Source organism: Apodemus sylvaticus, chromosome 5 (assembly GCF_947179515.1).
Source record: "Apodemus sylvaticus chromosome 5, mApoSyl1.1, whole genome shotgun sequence".
Lineage (NCBI taxonomy): Eukaryota > Metazoa > Chordata > Mammalia > Rodentia > Muridae > Apodemus > Apodemus sylvaticus.
Window position 1 is genome coordinate 158,627,207 of NC_067476.1, and position 19,274 is coordinate 158,646,480.

Genomic DNA, 19,274 nt, shown 5'->3' on the forward strand with positions numbered 1-19,274 from the left:
TGTGCAATGTCCAAGTTGAAGCTAGCCAAGGACATCTGCGAAGAGAGCTAGGGAGGAGGAATTGAAAAGCAAACAGAGCCTGTGGTTCATCTGAGCAGGTGCTGTGGAGATCATAGAAGACCGCCAGGGGTCCTCCTCAGGGGTCCTCCTCAGGGTACAGCCTGTCCCCTTCACTGGCTGATCAGATGACAAGATTTCCAAAGAGGATGGAAACCCACACATGGTCTGTAGCTGTCAGGACTGAGGTCTTGTGGGCTGCCGATGATCATGGCTCGGAAGCAGAGGACAGGACAGACACCTAAGACGTTCAGGGAGTTAGCTGATGTCCCAGGATGGTGACCTGGGTCGCCACTCACAGACCGCTCTCCATTCGCCATGTGTGCCCTGACACCCAAGACACCTCAGCTGCCAAAGCCAAGCCTGTCTCTTGCCTCCAAGCAGCTGAGTACGTGGCTTGTTTGGCCCGCAGTTCTTCCCAACCGGAAAGAACATCCTAATTCTATTAGTGAGGACGGTGAGCCAGGCTTGGCGCTTCCTGCCTTCCTGGCAGAATAGCTTCTATGAGCAAAACACCAAGGGGCAGTGAGGGCCCAGAGGCCACTCCCCTCTGGGGGGCGGTTTTTGGTTTTTCCGAGTCAGGGTTTCTCTGTGTAGCCCTGGCTGTCCTGGAACTCACTCTGTAGACCAGGCTGGCCTCGAACTCAGAGATCCGTCTGCCTCTGCCTCCCAAGTGCTGGGATTAAAGGTGTGCACCACCACCCCCCGGCCCAACACAATATCTTGTTCCCAGATAAAAGGTTGTCCAGTGAGGCTCCTACCTGTGAGTGAGTGAGTGTGTGTGTGTGTGTGTCTGTCTGTCTGTCTGTCTGTCCCTAGAGAATGGAAAAGCTTTAACATTCTAAAAACAGGCTCAGGTTTGGGTCTCAGCCCCCCTTCTCTCCTGCTACAGATTCTTGGTTATGTTCCTTAAGCGCCTCACGCCTCAGCTTCCCAGTGAGTGAAATGAAGGTTATGAAAGACCGGCCTCAGCTGAGCAGTGGTGGCGCACGCCTTTAATGCTAGCACTTGAGAGGCAGAGGAGCAGATTTCTGAGTTTGAGGCCTGCCTGGTCTACAGAGTGAGTTCCAGGACAGCCAGGGCTACACGGAGAAAGCCTGTTTCAAAAAACCGGAAAAAGAAAAAAAAAAGAAAAAAAAGAAAAAAAAAAAGAAAGACTGGCCTCAGTCGCCCTTCCAAGGCTGGCATGGGGCAAGAGTCCTGGGAGAAACTCCAAGTGACCACAGTTTGGGAGTAGCAGTCACCATGTTATAGGGTGTCTGTGTCCCAGCAAGACCCTGGCTAGTATCTGTCGACATCCACTGGCACAGTTCAGAGAGACGTGCGAAGGACTGTAAACACCGTTACCTTGAATCCTCGTAGCAAATCTACAGCACAACCTTCTCCTCATTGCGTCAGTCAGGCTCCAGGTAGCAGCAGGGGCGTGAAAGGTCAGGCAGGCACAGGTGAACTAAAGGTGAGCACAGTTTTCCATGCTCTCCCACCACTGCGCAGCCTGGCTGTCCTCTCTGTCACAGAGAGATGTTGTCCCTGTAGTTGGATTGCACGGGAAGCCCTCTCTAGGCCCCCAAGGTGAATCTTATGAGATACACCCACCTCTGGCATCCTGGAATCTTGATTGTCAATTTGACGGAATCAACAATCACCCAGGAGACAAATCTCCGGCTGTATCTGTGAGGACATTTCTGGAAAGGTCTGAAGAGGAAAGACTTTTTTCCCTGTAGTGGATGGCACTTCTCACAGCTGGTCAAGATATAAAGGGATCCCTGAAAAGAAAGGGGAGGAGCTCACAGGACCCCAGCCATCCCTGGGACTTACATGCAGCTAATGGTTGATGAGTTGAGGGGAGAGAGGTGGTCATCCTTCCTTAAGTAACTCTTCTGAGGCTCAGAGTCACACAAAGACATAAAAGTAGATGAGGTAGTTGGGAGAAGCAGGGGGATTAGCAGGAGTTGGGAGTACAACAAAGAAGGTTCTGGGGCGAGGGTATGGCTATGGCGGAGGCAGGCTTGCATATACATGAAATGTCACAATGAAACCCACGTAATGGCTACGAATGAACACATGGGGCCAGGCGTGCCTGACTCACTATAAAAGGAGCTGTCCTCCTGCTCATGGCTGGCCTCTACTCCCTGCCGCCGCCAGGCAACTGTGGGGCAGAGCCTAGAAGAACTGCAAACAGAGCCCAGTAGCGGTGGCGCACACCTGTGAGGCCAGCATTCGGGAGGGGGAGTTAGGCGGATTTCTGAGTTCAAGGCCAGCCTGGTCTACAGAAGGAGTTCCAGGACAGCCAGGGCTACACAGAGAGACCCTGTCTCGAAAAACCAAAAAAAGAAAAAAGAAAAGAAAAGAAAGAAAGAAATGCAAACAGAAAGTACTCCTATGACAGTGTCAACTTGACAAGCTCTAGATCCTCTGGGAGACACACCTCTGGCCATGCTTATGGGGAATTATCTTCAAAACATAGTTATTTATTTAGTTTTTTTTAATGTTATATGCATGAGTGCTTTGACTACATATTTGTCTGTGCACAACGTGGGCGCCAGATGCTCACAGGGGCCTGAAGAGGCACTGGCTTCTCTAGGACAGGAGTTACAGATGGTTGCGAGTTGCTAAGCAGGTGCTGGGAATCAAACCCAATCCTCTGCAAGACGGGCTAGTGCTCCTGAATCTGCTGAGCCAGGTCCCTAGCTCCCGTGGGCAATTGTTTCGATTACGTTAATTGATATGGGGAGATCCATTCTCTGGGCAGGAGATCCTGAACCCTATAAAAATGGGTTAATGGAGCTGAGCCCCCCCCCCCCCCCCTACACAAAGCATTCAGGCAAGCACACTCATCCCTCTGTTTCCTGATTGTGGGTGCCACGTGACCAGCTACTTCCAGCTGGACTGCATCTCGAGCTACCAGATAAAACAAACCCATTCTCCCTCGAGCTGCTTTTGTGGAGGTGTTTTCATTGTAGCAACAGAAAAAAGAAACTAAGACCTTCTTCCTGACAGAGTCCGGGCTAACTCACAGGACCAAGGCCTCGGCCGGGGAATAGTGAGGCAGCCTCTCCTCCAGCCGGCCCAGGCAAGGCTTGCTTGGAGCGGAATGTGTTTTTCCGGTTCTGTCTCCCGTCGTGGGGCTGGGAAGCTGCCTTTGAAGTGCAGGTGCTGTAAACAGCTGCGGCAGGCACAGGGCCCTGCTCGGCCCTCCTGGCCCAGGCAGGCGGGATGCCTGCAGGGCTGCCGCTGCTTGCAGAACACTCCCTCCCCATCACTTTGTCACAGAGGTGGGAACCCCTGCCAGGCACCCGAACCTGGAGGAACAGCAGGCATAGGTGTCTTTGTTCCTCTACAGGCTGGTAGCTCCTCCCTAACCCTCAGGAGTTTTCACAAGTCCCGGAGGAGAAGGTTGCTGCCTCTGGTGGAGTCTGTTTGTGGTACAGGTCTGTCTCCAACAGACAAAGAAGGGGAGCAGGAGTTTGTGAAACCCAGAAGAAAGGTGCCTCCATGATGTCACCTTGCCCTCCTCTCTCTTCAAGTACCTTCTAAAGTTTGTCTGTTGTGTGGCTGTCCTCCTGAGGAAAACCAAAACCAAAGCCAAACCAGCCAACCAACCAAACAAAAATCCCACCAGCCAGGACAAAGGGCTAATTCTGCCAGAAGAACTTTCCAAAATACCAGCCCACCCTGAGCCAGCCCCCTAGAAGCACCCGGGTTCCTCAGGATTTGACAAGAACCTGGCATCAGAGTCTCTCTCTTGGTTTGAAAACCCACTCGCATGCCCAATCTCGCAATAGCACTCAACCTTTCTGAGCCCAGACTCCCCATCCAGAAAATGAGGATGGGTTTTCCCTACTAATGTTGTTGACTCATTTCAAGTGGACCTATCTCCGGGTCCACCTAACGCAGGCTCACCCGTCCATGCTCAGTCGCTGCTTCTCCTCGGGCTGTGAGCTTCCTGAGGAAGGAGACCTAGCTTCCTTGTCCCTCAGTAACCAGTACTGCTTAGCACAGGAGGGGCAACAGAAGCAGGGTGACAATGATGAAGAAAGGCTCTTAACACAGGCCTTACACACACACACACACACACACACACACACAGAGTGTTGGCATTTAGTCTAGGTTCCACTCCACAGTTACCTGGCAACACCATGTGTGTCTGACTCACTATAAAAGGGACTGCTTCTCTCTCTCTCTCTCTCTCTCTCTCTCTCTCTCTCTCTCTCTCTCTCTCTCTCTCTCTCTCTCTCTCTCTCTCTCCTCTCTCTTATCTTTTTATAAAACACAACAGGGGGGTTAGGGGAGGAGAGGAGAGGAGGAGGGTAGGAAAGGGGAGGGGAGAGTCAGTGTGGACAAGAAGAGGCTGTTATTTCTGCCCCCAAACTAGTAAGAAATAAAAACTGTCTACTGGGGCCTGTGGTCAGGTGGCTCGTAGGGATCAATCCCAGCATCCCTCTACACCTTGATTCAAGCCACCTTGGTACGCCGGGCGGTGGTGGTACACACCTGTAATCTCAGCACTCTGGGAGGCAGAGGCAGGCAGATTTCTGAGTTCGAGGCCAGCCTGGTCTACAGAGTGAGTTCCAGGACAGCCAGGGCTATACGGAGAAACCCTGTCTCGAAAAAACTAAATCAAAAACAAAAACAAAAACCAAGCCACCTTGGTGCAGTCAGTGTTTCATCTCGTCCCAGACTCTTCGTTAAGCATGTGGTTCTAAGAGTCAAGGATCCTCTAGGGCTTCAGAAATCCCACCTTCTGCTCTAGAAGGCTCGGAAAGAATAAAGCAAGACATGTCTTACCTAGTCTGCAAGGAGAGGAAGTGATATTCATGCAATTAGGCTTTGGATGGAAATACTATTTTCGGACAAGCAACAACTTTTTATATATTTTAAAGATTTCTTTTTTTAAAAAATACTTTTATGTGTGTGTGCCGCATGCATGCAGGAACCTCAAGGCGGGAGGGCATGAGGCCCCATGGAACTGGAGTTATAGCAGAGATGAGTTGCCCGATGGGGGTTCTAAGAAATGAACGGAGCTAGGCTCTCTACAAGAGCATTAAAATTCTTAACGCTGAGCTTTTCCCAACAATTTTCTAAACACAAACAAATCCCAAACGTTATTTGGACAGCAGAAAAGCCTTTAATCCCAAGCAGCACACAGGAGGAGGAGGCAGGTGGAGAGAACGCGGCACTGAGGCAGGATGCCAAACCAGGCAGGAACATCTCCAGATCCATGACCGTCCTAGGGGAAAGTTGCAAAGATTATTTCCCCAAATGGCCCCACAAAAGGACTTTGCAAATATCGTTCCTCCTAAGTTATCAGGCCGAGGAAGCCTCGACCCCGCTGGTCCTCGATGCTGTCTAGATCTGCATCTGAGATCTTCATGTCCTCCTGGAAGGGTCCCACCGAGGCTTCAGAGGCCCTTGCGCCTGCGCACTCTTCTCTGCGGACTGGCCAGCGGCCCGTGGTGCGGTGCGCATGCGTATGGCTAGAGCGACAGGGCAGGAGGCCTCAGAGCGGCTCTCCGCGGACAGCATGGCGTTCGCGCCTGTGGGGCCCGAGGCCTCGTTCTTCGACGCCGTGGATCGGCACAGGGCTTCCCTGCTGGCCATGCTGAAGAGAGACGCAGGGGAGACCCCTGCCGGGGCCACCCGCGTGGCCTCTAGGTACAGCAGCTCGGCAGGGCCATGGAAAGCCCGGGAAGGTTCCTCATGGCGCCGAGGTGGCTGCCGCGAGGAGAGTCTCGGAGGCCACGCCCGAGCCCCGAAGTCTGTGCTCCTTAGTGCTCCCCGATGGTGACCACTTCCCTGCACACCCGGAAGTTTCTAGAATGTTCTGGGCGCATCCCTCTGGCTTAGTTCCTAGGTTTATCAGTATCCTATATAGTGAGAGAGCTTGAGACTCGGTTTGGATTTATATGTTAACTTTTTTTAAATGAAAACTGGGCTTTAATCTCAGCACCCGGGAGACTGAGGCAGGGGGTCTCTGAGTTTGACACCAGTAGTTCCAGAACAGCCAGGGCTGAGGATGGAGAAACTCCGTGTTGAAAATTTAAAATTTATATATATAAAGTATATATATTATATAAAATAAATAAATATATTTTATTATATATAGCATAAAATAATATATGATAATACATTTATATTAATATAATATCAGTTATAATGTATTAATATATAATATTGATGTATAAATTAATAGGTATTATTATATAAATTATATATAAGTATATAAAATATATTTAAATATTAAAATATATAATATAAAATATATACAAATATATAACTTGTATGTCATATAATATTAAAATTTATATATGAAATGTATATGTAAATATGTATATATAAGATATTTAAATAGTTATTATAAATATATAAAATATATAAATATTTATATATAAAATAGGTTTGGGGGTGAGGGATAGAAGAGGAAAGAGAAAGTGAAAAGTTTTTACTCTGAACTACCACTAATTTCTCAGAACTAACAAGGACATCAACACATTTTAAGTAATAATAAGACATTTTATTTTGACGGGAGCAGATGAACATATTGTAAGTGATTTCTTCATAATCAACTACAGAGACTCTCCTATGGTTCACCTGGCTATATGTTAGCCTTCAATATTTACCCCAACTGTTCCAAACTTTGAAAAAAATGTGTTAAAAAATACTAAATGTTTTAAGATCCATTTTCTGATGTATTTTTCTCCCAGTAGAAATGTTGAAAATTGCGTGGATGTTAAAACTCAACATTTTGCCCATCTTCTTTGTTTAACTTGGTTTTCCTCCCTAGACAATATGCCCAAGGTTGCTTAAAATGATTATTTTTTGAAACTGATGGTTTTTGAAATTAACAGCCAGCTGGAGAAAGCCGGGTCAGTCTTGATATTTTGTGGTAAAGTGGCATGATTTATGTGGCCAAGTCAACTATTTAGTACAAAACTCATCATTTTTTCCCTTTTCTTGTAGTGATTAAAATTTTTCCATTGAATCACTAAAATTTAAAAATGGTTAATTTTTAGGCATGTTATCAATTTTAGGGCAATGTGCTACAAGAAAGTGTGTATGTGTGTGGGTGAGCACACTCTTGCAGGGGCGTATATGTGTGTTAATGTTTCTGCATTGCGTTCTTTGGAAGGAAGTTCAAAGCTAGTCTTACATCATCCTCAGTTAAAACATTTATAGTAGTATTTCAAGCCAAGTCTACATTGAAGTTCAGCGACATTGAAGTAAGTTAATGTGAGCAAAGAAAAAATGTATTTGTAAGTTATATTAGTTCGTCATTAATGCAAAAGGGTTCTTTGAAAGATGAATGTACAGGTAAAGCTAATGTTTTGTAAGTAAGCACTGTGAGAAGAACTGTTGGGATGCATGCCGAGGTAAGAGTTTAGTAAGAGATGGTTATTGACAGGTGTTTCCGAGTCTTAGAAAGACAAACAGAAGCGAGGTGTGGTGGCCCACACCTGCAATCCCAGTACCCAAGAGACCAAGGCAGGTTTATGGGTTTGAGGCCATCCTGGACTTCATGGTGAGTTCCAGGCTAGCCTTGTCAACCTTGTGAAACCTTGTCTCCAAAAGCAAGACAGAACAACAAAAATATAATGAAATAAAAGAAATTGTGCCAGGTGGTAGATGTCCACGCCTTTAATTTCAGTACTCGGGAGGTAGAGGCAGGCAGATCTCTTGAGTCTGAGGTCAGCTGGGTCTACAGAATGAGTTCCAGGACAGCCAGGGCTACACAGAGAAACCCTGTTGGGGTCAGGGCTGGGAGGTTGTCTTTGTATTGATCTGGGAGATGTTACATGGTATAAAAATGAATCACAGTGTGTTTATTGTTTCAGTTCTGAGGTTCTTACATCTATAGAAAATGTTATCCAAGACATAATCAAAAGCTTGGCAAGAAATGAAGTGCCTGCCTTCACAATAGACAACAGATCGAGCTGGGAAAACATAACGTGGGCATTCTGCAATTTTATTTCTACATTTTAAAATGATGTGTGTTTGTGCTCCTCTGTGTGTGTGTGTGTGTGTGTGTGTGTGTGTATACCTGAAAGTGCCCATGCCTGTAAGTCCCCACGGAAGAGGGTGTCAGATCACTTGGAGCTGGAATTACAGACTCTTGGGAAGGCACCTGATGTTGAGTCCTGGGAACTGAAACCGTCCTGTACAAGAGCAGCATGCACTCAGCTGCCCAGCCAGCTCTCCAGTCCCTGAGGTTTCATTTATTTGAGACAGGGTCTCACCATATTCCCTAGCTGGCCTGGAACTTACAATGTAGATCAGGCTGGCCTCAAATTTACAGAGATCTTCCTGTCTCTCCCTCCCGCGTGCTGGGATTAAAAACTTGTGCCACCATGCCTGGCCCCTGAAATTTTGTTTTAAAATTTAGTACCTATGTTGTTATTTCAATTACAGTCACGCGTTATTCTTTTTATCCTCTTTACTTGCCCCATAAAAATTAGTAGGTTTACAAAATCCATGCTCCACAGGAGGTTTACATAAACTAGAAGTCTGTGTGAGAGATAAGGCAAGGACAAGCAGGTTAGCAACTGAGGGAGGGAAAGGTTCAAGGTCTGTTTGCCCTAGTTCAAAACATCCAGACTTCTCTGCACGGGGGGGGGGGGGGGGGGGGGGGGGTGGGGGACACCCTGCGGTGTGACCGGCTGCCAGGTTGCTAAGGCCCGCCATCGCTCAGACAGCTGTGTTTGGTGTTGCCATTGCAGACCCCAGAGCATGCATTCGGGACGCAGCACGGGTGAGGCTCAGACCTTATCCCTGTCCGTCCTCGCACTGCTTGCTCTGGGAGTTTTATCCAAGTTCTCCAGTCTAGTGACAAATGGTGGGCCTTTCTAGCCTGTATCACCTTCTCTACCAAAGGACAGATGCTTCACAGACTTTGAAAGTTACCAAAGAACAGGGTGAGGAGATGCTTTCTAAGTATCATTTCTAAGCATAAGCTGTATCCTTGGACAATGTCTTTTGAAAAACACATCTCACACAGCTTCCAAGCAGTTGCCTTGTGCCTGGTGCCTTCTGCTGCCTTTAGGAGAGCCAGGGAGGTTCCGCTCAACAAGTCAATACCAGTAGTTCACACAATGTCACTTTGTGAATAAGTTGAAATAAAATATTTCAAAAACTATTAAGTTGAGCCAACTTATTAACTGACAACAAGCAATGACAAAATGATTAAAATACATAATAGTAAAGTATGTGTAAGTACTTAATACACATTGTCGCCCACCAAGAGCTACACACACACACCACACTGAAGTCTGTTTAGTACACTTAACCCTTAGCTAGTCACCTAGTCACTACCTGCAGTGACTTAAGCCTTCCCGCATTCCTAAACTCCAGTACCCACACACAGAAGCGATGTGATGTGGGGGGGCAGCTGAGTGGCTGAAGCACTGGTTGTGTGAGTGGGAGCGGACGTGTGAGGCTGCCCCGCCCCCATAAAAGCTAACTCTGGCATGTGGCTGTAATCCCAGGGCTGGGGAGGAGGACGCAGGCAGGCCCTGCGGCTTGCAGGCCACCCAGTCTACAGTAACTGGTGAGCCCCAGAACAATGAGACAGATGGGCGGTACCCACAGAACGCTTCTCAAAGGCCGGCCTCTGGCCTCTGCGCATGTATACGTGATATGCAGAAGATCACCCAAGTGTGCGTTTGCTATTCAGGAGTTAAGTCCTTCTCATTCTGTTCCTTTGTTTTGAACAAAACGACAGGTTTGATGATTCTGTCGGCCTTCAGATGATACCTCAGTGTACCACCAGAAAAATCAAAAGCAATTCACCAAAATCAGTTAAAAAATTTGGTAAGTTTGATGGCATTGAGTGATCAGGAAAAAATGACCAAGCTCTAGTTATTTCTAGATCTTAGCTGTTTTTAGTCAGATAGCTTCACATGTTCTTTAGTAGGTAACTTGGCCTTAAAATAAATTTTGAAGCTTTTTGATGTCAGTAATATCAGAACATTCTGCACTCAATGTAGGCATGCTGTTCTACGTTCGTGTTTCGGGGGATTACTCTGGTTTGCTACTCAGAAAGTGCTTGATTTTACCTGACAATTATGCTTTACCTAGCCTTTCTCTTTTTAAAGTATATCAGATGGTGGAGACAGTTACAATTCTTGATAACCACTAGGCATGGGGACACATACCTTTAATCCCAGGACTTGGGCCGGAGGCAGAGGCAGACAGATCTTTGTGAGCTAGAGGCCAGCCTGGTCTACAAATCGAGGTTCTGAGACAGCAGAGAAACCCTGTCTCAATAAATAAATAAATAAATAAATAAATAAATAAATAAATAAATAAATACAAAAAAAACCCAAAAAAGTTTTTGATATCATCTTTCAGATTGGTAAAGAGAGAGAGAGAGAGAAGTAAATTGCTTCTGTCTTATTTTCCAGCTCTAATTCTGAAAATATTGTCCATGATTTATAAATTAATACAGAGCAACACTTATGCAACCAAGAGGTAAATATATTGTTCTGGCAAATTCATCTTCAAAAAATACAATGCAGTGTGGGATTTAAATTAACTTTTTTACTTTTAAATTTAATGTGCATGGGTGTTTTGCCTGCGTGTGTGCCTGTGCACCACATGTACTCCTGGTATCTGAAGGAGCCAGAAGATGGTGGCAGTCCTCCTGGAACAAGAGCTACAGATATTTGTGAGCTACTATGTGGTGCTGGGAATTGAACCCAGGTCCTCTGAAAGAGCAGTCAGTGCTCTTAACCACTGAGCCATCCCTCCAGTTCCCATTAACTCTTAAAATATCTGTGAAAAGCCCTGAAGCTGGAGCCCGGGTGATGAGTAGCTCCCCCCTGTATGCTGTTCCCTGCAGCGTGTGTTCCCTGCAGTGTCCTGGGTCTGTCACAGCCCCGGAGTGCATGCTCACCAGTGTTGACCTTCCGTTTGATAGAGACATCTACTACACCGACAGCCAGCTCTTTGGGAACCAGGCTGCGGTGGACAGCATTATTGATGACATCTCCTGTATGCTGAAAGTGCCCAGGAGGAGTCTGCACGTGGTGAGCCACTCCAAGTACAAACACTGCCACAGAACAAAAAAGGGAGCTGCCTTAGTCCCAGAGCAGAGTCTTAGAGGCAGAGGGAGGGGTCAGCAGGAGCCACGCAGTGAATCTTGACCTGGGGATAAGTGTCTCTGCCCTTTTCATGTCATTTGATACTAAAATTTCTCAACATAACCTTAATCTGTTTCCAATGGGTTCCTTTGGTCGAATGAACCAAAGTAGGGACTGTATCAAATATTTGTATATCCTGAATACCCTTACATGCTTTCTCCTTCATCTCTCCCTAGATTCTGGTCTAAACTAAAATACAAATATCTTAACCGGTGAGCATGAGGAGAGCCCCGGAGTTACAAATAAATTGTGGCGTGTTTTCAAAAATGTTATTTTTTTCCAGTTATCTACATCCAAGGGATTGATTGCTGGCAACTTGAGATACATGGAGGAAGACGGTACCCGAGTCCAGTGTGCCGACAGTGCCACGGTGAGCATCCTCCTGTCTCACCTGCTTAGAGACTCACAACCTTCCCTTTGGAATTGGACTGCATTCCTTGTTTTTGTGTATCTAATTTATTTTAAGGCTAAGACATATTTATTACTGTGTAAATATGAGTATGATGTGTGTGTGTGTGTGTGTGTGTGCTCACAGGCGCAAGTGTGGCACAGCACAAGTGTAGAGGTCAGAGGTCAGAGGACCACTTTCAAAACCAGTTCCTTCCTTCCACTATGTGCTCCTGGGATCAAGCTCAGGTCAGCAGGCCTATATGGCAAGCACTTTCACCCACTGAGCCAGTGTGCTTGAACCCAGAGACTTTAAAGTAAAGCGACAGACAAATGGTGTGTGCTTTGTGGGGAGGGAAGGGCTGCATTAAGCACACAGTTTTCTTATGCTAATTTCACAGACACGTCCTTTTGAAGTGTGCTGTTAATTTCATGCAGCTTGTAGCACGGTGGCCTTTTTGAAATGGCTGTTTACATAACCTGTGTGCTTCTGGAGTGAACGCTTTTCATCCCTAACCCTTTACTGGTCACTGTCCTTGAGCAGCGGTGTAGATGGTCTGCTGTGTCTGCTGCTCTGTCATGGCAGAGCCTGGCAGTGCTGCTGAGGCCCGCAGCAGGACACTCTCTTCCATCTTGCCTGCTTAACCCACAGATGTGCAAAGCTTCCACAACCTTCTCTGTTTGGGAAGCCACGGGACTGTGTGTCTGCTCCTCCCTGAGCAGCAGTCTCTAGACTGCCCATCAAAGAGAACTGAAAGTGTAGAATTGTTGGGGTGAATTATAAAATGCAGCTACACCCACTTTTATTTAACTTACAAACTATGTTTTTTTAACTCAGGCTACTGCTGTGCCGACTAACATTCAAGGAATGCAGAGTATCCTTTACTTGCGAAACTGTCTGAACTGTTGTTCCTTCAGTGAGCTTTGCCCTGTTGCTGTGTAACAAGCAAGTTAGGCTGAAGAGACAAAAAGCCACAGTCCCCTTAGGGGGGCTCCCAAGAGCTTGCTGTGGACTAGGCACGGGCCCTGAACTGGGTGGATATGGATGCTGGACGGTGAGTGGAAGCCCTTTCCCTAGAGCAGGCTCTGAGTGGAGGCACACATGCTGTGACATAGTGGGTGACCACACTGGGGTGATGTGATGTCATGGGTGACCATGCTGGGATGCTGTGACAGTAGTTTCTCAGCCCTTAGCGCCGCAGATCTGATCACAGATGCAAAGTTTCTGTTAATTGTCGAGAAGGATGCGACATTTCAGCGGCTCCTGGATGACAACTTCTGCAGCAGGATGTCCCCTTGCATCATGGTCACGGTTAGGACGCCTGCCTTACTTTACCACTGCGGTGCCAGGGGAAGAGGGTTTCCAAGAACATCTGTGCAGCATGTCCCCATCCGATACAATGCATTACCCAGCACCACAGAGCAGGAGTGTCCCCAGACCCAACTCAGGTTAATACGACCATCTTTATTCTTAAACACCAATGGTTTTTCCAAAACAGGGTTTGTTTTCATGCTCCTCTGTTCCCCACCCCCACCCCACCCTGCCACACTCCTGCTGCGAGGGTTTATCCAGCCTTGGGTAGCTCACAGTGCCCCTGCCTGCTGTTCTTCACATGGGTTTCTATCCCAGGCCGCTCTAGGCAGTCAGTCCAAAGGAGCCTGCTCTTGCACACATCCATGTGCAGTCGTGGAGACAGCAGTGGAACATCAGGACAGTGCTGCAGAAGGAAAGGCAGTGTCTCAGCCAACCACAGCTAGCCCAGAAACGCAGCAGGCCAGAAGACAGAGACAGGGGAAGGCCTTTCTGGGTTCCCTTACATAGGGCTTTCATCCATTCAAGGGGTCCCACCCTTCTGTTCTCTGTCTCCTGAACTCACATTGAAGGGTAGAGTTCTGACATGAGTTTGGGAAGGACAAAAGTATTGATCCTTATTAGGTGTTGACTTCCTATGGTATGGTGATGTGGTGATGGGATTTGTGAGCCACAGGAACAGGCTTCAAGGGGGAAGAAAGCTTGGGGCGCAGCAAGTGGGGCTGCAGAGTGAGAGAGTAAACCAAGCTCCTCTCTTCCCAGCCTGCCTTTACGGAGCTGTAGAAACCCTGCTCCTTGGAGAAGACACCTGTCTCAGTGCTGGTTTGTTAGACTGAGCAGGAGCGCTGCCTCAGCGGAGCAAGGAGAGGGTCCATTAGGAGGTGTCAGGCAGCTGGGAAGCCTTGCAAGGCCTGTCCTGTCCCATAGCATCCTGCCTCAGAGCAAAGAGGCTCACAGGAGGCTTTGCACAGTGTGGCTTATGTGGCCTCCTGTGGGTCTGGGTGGCAGAAATGAGAGTCAGATAGCTTCTTGGGAGGGTTTGGGCTAATCTCCTGTGAGGATGAAAGGGGATGACTGACTGAGCAGAGGACTGCATGGAGGACTGTGACGCTGACTGTGAGGAGGAGTCTGTGGCTCCTACTATAGTGTCACCACAGAGCCCAGGAGGACACAAGCACGCAGCTCTATAGGAGAAGTTCCTAGTGTGACATGGGGCGCCTCGGAGTGACTTAAGGTGATGGCAGAAATCCTAGTAGCCTCCTCGTTGCAAGAGCCAAGAGACAATATAGAAGATAGAAAATTGGCTAGCGTCTGTCGGTCTTCCTCAAGTGGGTCATCAGGCTTCACCTGCTGAGCCGCCCCGCTGGCCCTCCTTCACCGTCTGCACACTCCAGTGAGCACCTTTAAGTGTGCAGGCCCTTTACTACTTCTGCGCCTGAAGAACTGTTTCCCTGGGATGGGGCCCTCCAACAGGCACACCCCAAGCAGAGGTGTGAACGTGTGGCTCTTCCCTCTTGTACATTTTCCTCACTGTCAGCACTAGGATCCCCCACCTGGAAGTCAAGATGGGGTCCCACTTGTCAGTGTTGATGAAAATATGGGCAGAATGGGACTCTTCTGGGGTCACAGTGTATGATTCTGCCTGCTTTCAGGGAAAGGGCATCCCAGATCTGAACACAAGGCTCTTGGTGAAGAAGCTGTGGGACACCTTCCAGATTCCTGTCTTCACACTGGTAGACGCTGACCCCTACGGTAACCCTCCCGGACAGAAGTCACGGCTGTTCTCTGTTGTCAGTGTGCTTTTCTGCTTTTAGAGCATTTGCATGATACATTGTGTGGGCCAGGGGAAAGCTCAGTGGTCGCATACTTGCCTAGCATGCATGATGTCCTAGGTTCATGTAAGAGACTAGTAATACAGTCAAACTTAAGGCTGGAATTACTTAATGTGATGTTTAGCACATAGAACTGAGAACATAATTTTTCTATTGGTAATGTCTACAGAAATAAAAGTTTTAGATGTTAGGTGACATTTGAGAGTGTAGATTCTATAGCTGTGATCTGAATCTAATCTTAAAGCTCACTCTCCACAGGCATCGAGATAATGTGCATCTATAAGTACGGGTCCATGGTGAGTACAGAGCAGTGCGCCTGCTCTTCCGCCTCCACGTTGTGTCCACTCATGGGGGGACGGCGGGGGGGCTCCGAGCATGCCCGCCCGGAGGCAAGGCTTTCCAGAATGTCCTGGGAGATGGCGGCCTCACAGAGCGCCAATCAGAGCTTCAGTGTTGCTGCCCAGCTCGCAGCACCAGCAGCAACCTCACAGATAGTGAGAGATGAGGTGTGTGCGAGATGCACAGCCGTCCTGCCTACGCTCCTAAAGAGCATGCAATAGTCCACAATGTCACATGCAGCTCCTAAAGAGCATGCAATAGTCCACAATGTCACATGCAGCTCCTAAAGAGCATGCGATAGTCCACAATGTCACATGCGGCTCCTAAAGAGCATGCAATAGTCCACAATGTCACATGCAGCTCCTAAAGAGCATGCGATAGTCCACAATGTCACATGCAGCTCCTAAAGAGCATGCGATAGTCCACAATGTCACATGCGGCTCCTAAAGAGCATGCGATAGTCCACAATGTCACATGCAGCTCCTAAAGAGCATGCGATAGTCCACAATGTCACATGCAGCTCCTAAAGAGCATGCGATAGTCCACAATGTCACATGCAGCTCCTAAAGAGCATGCGATAGTCCACAATGTCACATGCAGCTTCCGGCTTTGACTTGGCCATTGGGAATGCTACAGTGAGAGAAGAGAAAACACCATCAAGCCCTTGCTTAAGTTGTCAGTGACCAAATTCAGCACATCTTGAAAAGCTGTAGAGCTATAAATCCTGGTTCCCTCCAAAGTGGCTAAGCATGAATCTGTAAATAAACCTGTAGCTCAGCCAAGTTCCTAGCAGAGGGGTAGCAGAGCAGGGAGGGAGGGAGTACAGGCCAGAGACTACGGGAGGAATGGTCCCGAGCACCTCACCCACTGCCACAGGAGGCGCCTGACACAGCTCCGCTCTTTATTTCAGTCCATGTCTTTTGACGCCCACAATCTCACTATCCCGACCATCAGATGGCTTGGTCTTCTTCCTTCTGATGTTAAAAGGTAAGATGGTGCCTGGTGTTACATGCTGCCTGCAGTCATGAGTTACATTTCTTGGGGTTCCTGATATTTAAACAGGTAATAAAGTCCAGGCATGGTTATACATAAAGAGGCTCCGTCTCAACAAACAAAAACAAAGGAGCTTAATGAATTTAGTTCATTTTACGTTTGGCCAGCTACAGTTATTTTCACAGTTTTTACAAGGGATTATGGTTAAATCCCTTGTACAAGTTTCTTGTATGTAAAAGAATAATGCATGGAGAAACGTGGCAACATACTTGTAATCCTGTGCGCAGGGTACTTGGGGTCAGAGTTTGAGAACTTTCAGCACTTACAGTTGAGAGTCATCTGAGGCAGGGCAGTCCTGGGTGCTGGTGATGTTCTGCTGGCAGCCATGACCTTTCCCCAGAAGCCTCAAGGTTTCTTTGTTGTCTGGTTTTTTGCACACAACACAATGTGATCACTTTTTTGAACCAATAAATATGTTCTCTCCTGTGACCTCACGGACACAGTTTCTACTCCTGAGTTTGAGCTCTTCCTGTGCCAGCATTTGTTCAGGCTGCTCACAGCTCTCTAAGAGGCAGGAGATAGGTGATCAGCAGATCAAAGGATCCTACAGGAGTTACCTGAATCTATGAAGTCTTTGAGGATTCTCAGAGACTTGGTGTGTCAAAGTGTGTGTGCATTTTCAAGGCTTCCCCGACTTCAATAGGTTTGTTGAGTTGTTCTCCCTGGAGAGTAAGCCACCTGGCCATCACCATGGGGGAGCACTACTTTTCAAATACTTTAAAAAATAATTCTGTAATGATGTGCATGTACTAGGGGGCATGAACATGGAGTGCAGGGACTGCGAAGCTGCCTCAGAACACGTGAAGCTGGAGTTACTTGCAGTTATGAGCTACTAAGACAGATGCTAAAACCAAACATGGGTCCTCTGCAAGAGTAGTGTACACTCCCCCCTGCCCCCGCCAGGCAACCCATCCCTCCAGCCCCTCAAGCACCTTCTTGCTATTCTTCTTTCCCTTGAGAAGAACTTTAGCATGTGTGGGGGATTTGCTGAGGTAGTGGGCTGGCTTTGTAGATGCTTATTTCCCAAACATGGGGACCATACAGCTACAGAGCGAGTGGGAAGGAAGTGTTCCCTTTGGAGTTTTAAATGTTTCCATAAAGAGAAGCAGAGTTTCAACCAATGCAGTGACTTATCATGGTCACATGGGATGTGATCTCTTTTGCATGAAGGCATTTTCAAACAGGTTTGGAACATGGAACCCAATGACTTTTAAGGCAGTGGTCTTGAAGGAACTCCAGTGGTGGCTCATAAACCCCTCCGGTGCCCTCAGAGACACTCCAGATAGAGCCATGATCAAAGGAAGAGGCTTCAAGGAGCAGCACTAGGTCCCTTCAGTCATCCAGACAGGAACTACCACTGGCAAATGCCAGCCATGATGGGGTCACTGAGGAAAGCTTAAATTAGAGCTCACCTGGAAACCTCGGGACTTCAGAAGCAGATTACATATCATAAGTCCAGATATCTCTACTATTTTCAGACCTCAGCTAGATAAGTGTGCATCCTGCATATGTGTCCTAAATGCCTGTGAGAGCGGAGTGCCTAATCGGCTGCCACTTCCTGACTTCTTCGAAGTTCTGAGTGCCAGCCACTGGCCGCCCTGCTGGGCTCATGGCTGCAGCAACAAGCTCCGACTGCCCAGGCGGCTGGGTCCATGTGTCTGACAGTCAGTAGCCAGGAGCTGCCTGTCTGTCGTCAGCTCTTGAGGGGGAAGGGGGAAGGAACCAAATCTGTTGCTATGATAATACAACTTCTGCTTTGAACTTGGAAAACTCTCTGGCCTGTGTCACAGAGCCCCAGATATTGGGCTCAAGGGGGAGCAATGGACCAATTTCCTCACTTTTCTTTGTTGATATAATACCATAAATGCAGCCCAAATAGATGTGTGACAGGAATATCTTGTTTTTCCTGATCATTCCAATCCATCTTTCCAGGTTAAATATACCTAAGGATCGTTTGATCCCACTGACAAGGCATGACCAGCTGAAGCTGGACAGCCTCCTGAGGAGGCCTTATATCACCTACCAGCCCTTCTGGAAAAAAGAGGTAGATGGCTGTTCTTACAAAACTCTTTTCACTGTTGGTACCTGTTCACACGACACCTTCAGCAATCGTGAACTTGTGTTTCAGTTTTTCTCACTGTGGTGATTTTTAATCAGTGTGCTCAGGTAGTGTACAAACACCAGATTTTATTGTAGCATTTCCTGCATATAGACCATGGCACTCTGCTTATCACCCACCCGCAAGTCTGCTCCTCCCCAGCGACTCCCTCTGCTTTCAAGCACACCTACACATTAGGCCTAGTGTCCACATGGAAAAAAAAGACATAATGCACTTTTCTTTCCCTACTCCCAATGTCCCCCCACCAATGAGAACCTTCTTTTCAACCCAGCGCCTCTTCTGTGTTCATGTCCTACATGAACATATTTAAGCCTGGACTCCACACATGGGAGAGAGCATGCACTACCTGTCCTTCTGAGTCTGACTTATTTTCTTGAAGCTCTGTATCCCCAACAACTGATCCCAGCATAGTTTGGCAATGATAGTGTGTTGGAGTCACATCCCATGAATAGCTGACAGAGAGGTCAGCAGGACAAAGATGTCTGTCTGTGCTCCTGCACAGTTATGCCACTTTATCAGTGATGGCGTGATGACATCACAGTTTATGGGATTAAAAAAGAAAAACTGTAAAAGTCTTAAAACAAAAGCACTGTAGTCTTGAGGCCATACCTTACTCTTGATCAGTAGCCACTCTAGATGTTCTAGTGGGCCTGAAGGCTGTCTCGTCTGCAGGCCTTACACACGCTGGTAATGACCGCTTTGGTACCTTCTGGCAGATGGAGATGATGGCGGACTCTAAGATGAAGGCGGAGATCCAAGCCTTGACCTTCCTGTCGTCAGGCTACCTGTCCAGAGTGTACTTACCCAACAAGCTGAGGTTTGGAGGATGGATATAAATCACAGCAGGGAACGTGGACCACGAGAGCTTTCTATTGGCTTGTTTGAATTACAAACACTGGGTGAAGAAGTATCTAGTCTTAGTCTGCAACCGTAAAAATAATTTTATGCTGGGCGGTGGTGACGCACGCCTGTAATCCTAGCACTCTGGGAGGCAGAGGCAGGCGGATTTCTGAGTTCGAGGCCAACCTGGTCTACAGAGT

The 19,274-nt window shown here is 47.6% G+C and overlaps 1 protein-coding gene across 3 annotated transcripts; it reads left to right on the plus strand.

Moving 5' to 3' along the window:
- The first annotated feature begins 5,581 nt into the window (after nucleotides 1-5,581).
- Spo11 (SPO11 initiator of meiotic double stranded breaks) lies at nucleotides 5,582-19,070 on the plus strand. 3 transcript variants are annotated; one of them, XM_052181586.1, is made up of 13 exons: nucleotides 5,582-5,712; nucleotides 7,890-8,003; nucleotides 9,773-9,861; nucleotides 10,455-10,521; nucleotides 10,970-11,078; nucleotides 11,476-11,562; nucleotides 12,418-12,454; nucleotides 12,782-12,891; nucleotides 14,544-14,643; nucleotides 14,982-15,019; nucleotides 15,973-16,049; nucleotides 18,048-18,159; nucleotides 18,951-19,070. In XM_052181586.1, the coding sequence occupies exons 1-13, from the start codon at nucleotides 5,582-5,584 to the stop codon at nucleotides 19,068-19,070; spliced, it is 1,191 nt and encodes a 396-aa protein (XP_052037546.1). The 3 variants fall into 3 exon arrangements, with proteins under 3 accessions (XP_052037546.1, XP_052037547.1, XP_052037548.1); XM_052181587.1 differs by lacking the exon at nucleotides 7,890-8,003; XM_052181588.1 differs by lacking the exon at nucleotides 7,890-8,003 and having other exon boundaries at nucleotides 12,794-12,891.
- The last annotated feature ends 204 nt before the right edge of the window (nucleotides 19,071-19,274 follow it).